The following is a 7,014-nucleotide window of genomic DNA, read 5'->3' as shown; positions in this document are numbered from 1 at the left end:
GGATATCGGATATTCAGACAAAATGTAACATCGGATATCCGGTATCCGGTCGAATATCTGAGCAGGCAATTTCTTCAAGTCGGATATCCGACATTTTCCGAATATCGGACCGGATTCCGGAAAAATGTCTTAAAAAAAGCCTATAAAGAAAAAAATTGTAATTTTGCAACATGTATAAGATATTATAACATTATGAATATGCATACTTATTTTTAGAACATTTGTATAATAAAAAATCGACAATTTAATGATATCAAATTTCAACCGGATATGCACTGTTAAATCTATAGTGCAGTCAAATTTAACTTAATGTGAGTCGCCATTGCTCCTACTCATATCGTTATTTTATACTAAAACAATAGTTATATTTGACACTATACAGTGTCAAATTGACATGATATAGTGTCAAATTTAACTATCGTTTTGATAAAAAATAACGATATATTTAGTAGGAGCAGTGGTGATTCACGTTAGATTAAATTTGACACTATAGATTTAACAGTATATTCCCGGATACTAATGATATCCAATTATCCGGTCGGATAGTAAAAAAAGTGCCAGATAATACCGGATATCGGATATTTTCCAGATATCCGGTGCATCCCTAGTTTCGTGATTACCTCCGCTCACGTTTAAATCCAATTCAAGCGCGATTTCTGTCGATGTTGTTTAATATACGATTTCCTACTCAAGCACTTAACTTTCCTCTCGCATAGTTTGAGTTTGTATTATCTAGCGTAGTAATACTCATATCAACTATGAATGGCGTACAGAACAGGCATTGTAATAGTCATAGCGGAAGAGAGAACGTTGGGTTTTCGACCCAACAATGCTCGTTCCCTCGTTGCTCGAGCCACTCATGCTTAATCAAACGCATTGCACGCTTTATGAATTATTGTTGCGTGCTTCTAACTCGCTTCTCTGTTACTATACATACAAACATGGCTAATATATAAACTATTATAAAAAGGCTATAAAATATTTTAGCTTCTTGACTGCGTGGCGATACCGGTCGCTTTGGTACTCTCGTTTCTGGTATTGGGCGTCAGATATAGAATGGTGCACATCGTCGGCGTGTCCGTCTGCTTGATGGGCGTGGGATGTCTGGTTTGGGCTGGTATAGACGACAATAACGATCCCACTGCTACTGGTAATTATCGATGAATAGAATGCAAATAGGTTGATATTCATAGTATCATAATCAATTCTTATATTTAAATACACTGTTCAAAAAAATTATGGCATAAAAAAATTATGGGCAAAAATTGGCTAACTTTAACTAACGATAACTTTGCGAAAAATTATCGTAGGATAACGGTTTTTTTTTTAAGTTAAAACTTGAAAACTCTACTTTAAGATGCTATGGCCAAATTTTAAGTTTGCTGCATCCCTACCACTGTAACTCTAAAAAATATGAAGATGTGTTTGTCATATTGAAAATTGCAAATTTGGACGGAATGCTCGGACTTTGTAAATTTTTTGGGGAATGACATTTGCACCGGCATAAAGTTCGAACTTTCCCCTTTAATTTAAAAAAAAAAGGAAGAGAGAGAGAGAGAGAGTCGCAGCCATTTTTTTTTGCAAAGTTACAGCACTTTAAAGTAACCCTTGCATTTTTGACATATACTACTGACATTACTTGCATTACTGGATATGCACCATGAGGTTGCTGGATGGATTTTGCACGTTTCTGCGTATACGTAGATTTTGCACATCGTGTTTCTGCGTGTAAATTTCGATAACTTAAAGTAGAGATTTCAAGCTTTAATTTAAAAAAAAAAACGTTATCTTACGATAATTTTTCGCAAAGTTATCGTTAGTCAAAGTTGGTCAATTTTTGCCCATAATTTTTCTAGGCCATAATTTTTTTGAGCAGTATGTAAACGGTTTTTTAAATATAAGACGGTCTTGAGACCGTCTTAAGCAATGTCTTAAGATGCTATTTAATACGGTTCTGTGATTGGTTTATGACATCTTAAGACCGTCTTGAACATAAGAATTGACTATCAGTGCTGGACTATAAATGCATAGACAAGCTATTTCGCGGTAAAAGAGAGCGAAAAAAAAATTAATGTTTAACGTTTCAACCCGTTAGGGAAGAATCAACTTGTCGGCGATATGCTTTGTCTCGGCGGCGCGGTGTTGTTCTCGATAACGACGGTTCTTCAGGAATTGGGCGTTAAAACGGTCGATATTATCGAATACCTCGGCATGATTGGTTTTTTCGGTACGATATTGAGTTGCATGCAAACGTAAGTAGTAAACCATAATGGATATCAAAAGTTTTCAGAGGAATGCTTTGAATGAGTGACATTTTTGTATCGATCACATCATTACAGCGCCGTGCTCCAGAGGTTTCAAATAGAAGCATTTCATTGGGACAACGTACCAGTAATAACGATCCTGGTTCTTTACTGCATTACGCAATTCATGTTCTTCTCTTTGGTACCGGTAATATTGTTCGAATCTGGCGCTACCGCCTTGCAACTAGCGCTGCTCACCTCAGACTCCTTCAATATATTAGCTGGAATGCTTAATCATCACTACAAGGTAGGTTATTGATTCGCATTACGAATGTCGTCATTTCCTTTACGATCGATAGCGTTCTCATTTAAATACATTAAATAGAAAGTATTATTCAATACTTCTAAAATATTTACGCAGTATGAAGTGATGCACTAAGACGAGACAAAACGATATTTTTAAAAATATTATCTCGTCTCGCAAAAATATTGAAAAATTAATTCTCGTCTCGATCTCGTTATCGAGATCGAAAATAAATCTCGTCTCGATTTCGATATTTTCGAAAATATTAACTTTTTTTTACAAATTTTTAAAATTAAAAAATCTCTGATTGGCTGGGTTCAATGGAACAGTTTTGCAATCGTTTTATGATAATCTGCTGAGATAGAATCATACCTTTAGATCAGGCCTGTCCAATTTGAGCTCCGGAGCTAAAACGCAAAGCCATCGATATAACAAATTCAATGTGAGTAAGATTTTAGAGACTGTAAAGTCTTGATAAGTGTCATTTACATGCATATCAACACCTTACAGTCCCCGAAATCTTACCCACATTGAATTTTTTTGCGATGGCTTTGTACTTTGGTTCCGGAGCTCAAACAGGCCTGCTTTAGATCTAAAAGTATAATCCAATCAGTGTGAAGAAAACTTCCAACAGTTGCAAAATAAACGTTCTGCTGAATACAATTAATCGGAAGAAGGCAGCGTGTTCAGTGGGTTGGCGGCGCGCATAGATATAATTAATATAGATAGACAAGCATTGCTATATGCCAGACAAGGCTATCGATGACTAACGCGTGTGAAAGGATGGGAACACAATCTGAGTATTCTTTCTCTCTCTAACAAAAGAAAGTGAAGGAAGTGGGGGTATAATATAGACATAGGGTTAACCCGGATCTACAATAGGATCTACAATACTCTTTAAGCCTTAAGCCATAAGAAATGGGTGAATCACAGTGGCTTATTCTCCTCGTATTCGACTGTAATTGGTCAATTTCTTACGGCTTAAAGCTTAAAACACTTATTGTATTGCTTAATACATCTATGTATATCTGTTTTCTAAAAATATATTTATTCATTTAATATTCGATATTTTTGATATTCTTAAGCCGAGAATATTGATCTTGAAAAGGCAATATTGTCTCGAAATTTATTAAATCAATATTGTCTTGATATCATTTTGATTTCAAGGCGAGACAAGAATTTTGAAGTCTCAAATATTGCGTGCCTCACTAAGTATCTTATTTTCAAAGTAAAGTTAGCTTATCGTACACGGAAAAAACAGTGAAATATTTAAAAATTTAGATATAAATCTGAAAATAATTTGTGGTACTAACAAAATAATATCAAAATAATTCTGTAAGGCGTTCAAATTGGTTACTTAATATCAAAACTTTTTGCAATATTACTCATGCTTGACCATTCAAATAATCATTTGAATGATTTAAAATAATTATTTTCAGATCTGTATCTAGCTTTTTAGATACTTTAGCAAAATCATTCTTTCCGTAAATAAAAATAATATAAATCAGTATTGAAATCTCTTTCTTCGTCTCCCCCCAGTTTCACGCATTGTACTTCGTTTCGTACGCGCTCACGATGACCGGCATATACATTTACGCCATAAAAAGAACACCAATGTCGTCGAACTCACGGAGGCAACACATTGAACCGCCGATTCCGGATTATAGGTAAAAATAATTCTATTAATCATTGAGTGAATCTTTCGAAACGAATTATCGAACATGCGTTAACGTAACATTATTTTAATCTCAAGACACATGTCCCATCCTGATGTTGGTGAAGTAGAGATGGCTACGAGTTCCGGAATGTCCGGCGTGAGTGGCACCCTTGACATAAGGGCATCCACTCTCGGCAGCGAGAGAGAGACAATGGACGCGACAAGCCTACCACTTAGCGTCAGTTCCGACACAGCCTTCACCTCTTTCTACGGCAGTCAAGCAAATCTAAAGGTAGCATCACGATCGATGCCGCGTGTCTCGTCCAATTCATATTTCGATACGAGTACCGGTGTGCCCTGATATTTATCGGGAATGAACTTGACGCGAGCGAAGGGTTCGCGTGATATTCCGAGGCAGATAGAATCCACGCGATTGAACATTTTCTCGAAATCTACTCATTTTCAATAATGCAACTTCGTGTTGCAACATGAGACTCGGTTTTATGCTAATTCTTTAAAATTTGGTAGATTCATTTTATAAAAATTATATAAGCTTTTTGGAACAGAAATCGCATAATGTAACTGATTCATACGAAGGCAATAAAATCAAACGATAAATAAAATTAATAATTGCATAAGTTCTAGATTATATCGTTATACGTTTGATGGCAAGCTTGTTTTGTATTAAAGTAACGTCTAAATGAGATTGTCCGCATACACAATTAAAAAGAAAATTTTTTTGTGGTAATCTATCTGCCTCCGATAGCGAGTGATCTCTCCGTATTTCTTTATCTAGTCTTGGAGGTGTAAATGAAATCTGTGACGGTTTCAGGCTGCGAATGGGAACAGTGGTTCTGCCTGTAATTAATAAGCGGAAGAAAACGACTGCCTAGAATAGAATACCATGCAATTCATTCATTCAAAATGCGAACTTCTTGACTTCTTGAAACGGAGTCCTTAGAAAGCACGAAAAGATGTTTGTATGTCGATACGTAATTACGAACGCTAGCACACAGTCTAAAGACTTCTTTTAGATATCTGTGTAAAATTATTATTACACAGTGTTAATTGTACTTAATAGAGAAACGATAACTGGACCGTCTTTCAATTGTTTCGATAATGTGTTTAGACGTTATTTAGTAGATAAATATAATTTATTTTTTATATTAAAAATATATAATATGAAAAAATACTATTTGTTAGAATATAACTTAATTATTGTAACAATTTTAATTATTATAATTAACTTTATAGTTTTTGTGCGCGTGACGAAATAAATTTGGATAGCATAATAACTAGTTTGATAATGAAAAATAATTTTATCTCGTTACAGTACATGTATAACTATCTAATTGGACACTTTCGATATGTATATTATACATTGGCGACTAATATTTAAGATTTAAATATTTCGTAATAATCACATATTTTCGTGTGTGTATTCATCTATAATCGAATTCAATTCAAAGACGGCTATAAAATTAAAATATATATCAAGTAGATACCAATATTCTTTCGAATCAAAAACATTTCTAGTATTGTTTATAAAGATGTGAACTAATTCTGTAAGAACGAAACGTGCCAAATGTTAAAGTCTATAAACACTTAGATCGTAGAACTAGGAGAATGCGAATGTAAAACATATACTCGTTTTACGTACATTGTGTACTCATTTTCACTTAAATTTTTTATATTAACACGAATTACCTTCGTGGAAGTTTGTTATGACTATTACGATCGATATACTGTAGTATATACAGAGATATTTATAAGTTACGCTGATAAAATGAGGGCTGAGCGAGGGGAAAACTTTACATAATTCAATCCGACGCGAACTCGACCTAATTAATACAATAAATGTAAGTCGACTATGTAATAATGCTACGCTATTCTATTCTTCTACAATAGTACGATTTGCGGATGCAATAAACAAACATCATCACCAGTGCGGATAATACTTACAATAATTATGATGAAATACTTATTTGTATTCCGCTATTGCGCGCACAATATCGAAGTATAATAATGACTAAATCTTACATTCTTGTGAATGATCCACCTTTTTTGTTGATATAACTAATCACAATGGAATCACAAGACATTTACAAAATGAGCAGAAAATCCAAACTTGACACAACTTTGACTTTGTTACACCATACTAATTCATATTATTATACAATCAATCAATAAATTAATCTTACGTAATTAACGTTGAAAAATAGAAAAAAAGTGATAATTCAGCAAAAATTCCCTCCTCCTATTTTGAAATTCTAGTATTTACTGAAATTCTTTTAATTTAGTCTTTAGTGTTCTTTAGATTTAAGAAGCATTGTTCTTTATCAATTTCGTTTTCTTAATAACATCGCTAACTTGCGAGGATTTAATTTTTCTCATTTTAAATAGATCATTTAATGTTCCCATACTTAAAATTGTAGAAAGCTACTCTAGAAAACTCATTGCTACTTCTTGACTGATTACATGTTCCATTAATTTGCTGATTTGCGAATTTATTCTTTCGCGATTCAAGCTCCTGGAAGAGATACAATTAAAACTGATTTTTGTTCAATGTCGCGACGTTACCGCATCGCTTATATATATAATGTGTGACTCTTTATAAATTCATGCCAAATATTCTGCTTCTTATACTCCAAACTAATTTTGTTTATCATAGGATACCAAATCCAACATAAAGAATACAGTCTTATTTAATCGCGAAAAGTATATTAATCTAAATTATTTTATCAGTTATTATTTTGTGCCAATTTTTTGCGGTTTGAGAGGATAAAAGTATATTATTTTATATAAATAAA

The 7,014-nt window shown here is 33.6% G+C and overlaps 1 protein-coding gene across 2 annotated transcripts in view; it reads left to right on the top strand.

Annotated features, from left to right (window-relative positions):
• LOC108728496 (solute carrier family 35 member F2) overlaps positions 1-5,296 on the top strand; it is a 9,079-nt gene extending 3,783 nt beyond the window's left edge. The window contains exons 4-9 of one of the 2 annotated variants that reach the window (XM_018457062.1): positions 988-1,150; positions 2,096-2,252; positions 2,340-2,550; positions 4,087-4,214; positions 4,301-4,496; positions 5,037-5,296. In XM_018457062.1, the coding sequence (XP_018312564.1) occupies positions 988-1,150; positions 2,096-2,252; positions 2,340-2,550; positions 4,087-4,214; positions 4,301-4,496; positions 5,037-5,072 (891 nt within the window). In that variant the 3' untranslated portion in view covers positions 5,073-5,296. Of the gene's footprint in view, positions 1-987; positions 1,151-2,095; positions 2,253-2,339; positions 2,551-4,086; positions 4,215-4,300; positions 4,797-5,036 lie in introns of those variants that run through there. The other variant, XM_018457061.1, reaches the window with a different exon arrangement.
• The last annotated feature ends 1,718 nt before the right edge of the window (positions 5,297-7,014 follow it).

The sequence above is a fragment of the Mycetomoellerius zeteki genome, unplaced genomic scaffold, assembly GCF_001594055.1.
Source record: "Mycetomoellerius zeteki isolate Tzet28-1 unplaced genomic scaffold, Tzet1.0 scaffold62, whole genome shotgun sequence".
Lineage (NCBI taxonomy): Eukaryota > Metazoa > Arthropoda > Insecta > Hymenoptera > Formicidae > Mycetomoellerius > Mycetomoellerius zeteki.
This window is presented reverse-complemented; position numbering and strand designations above follow the sequence as displayed.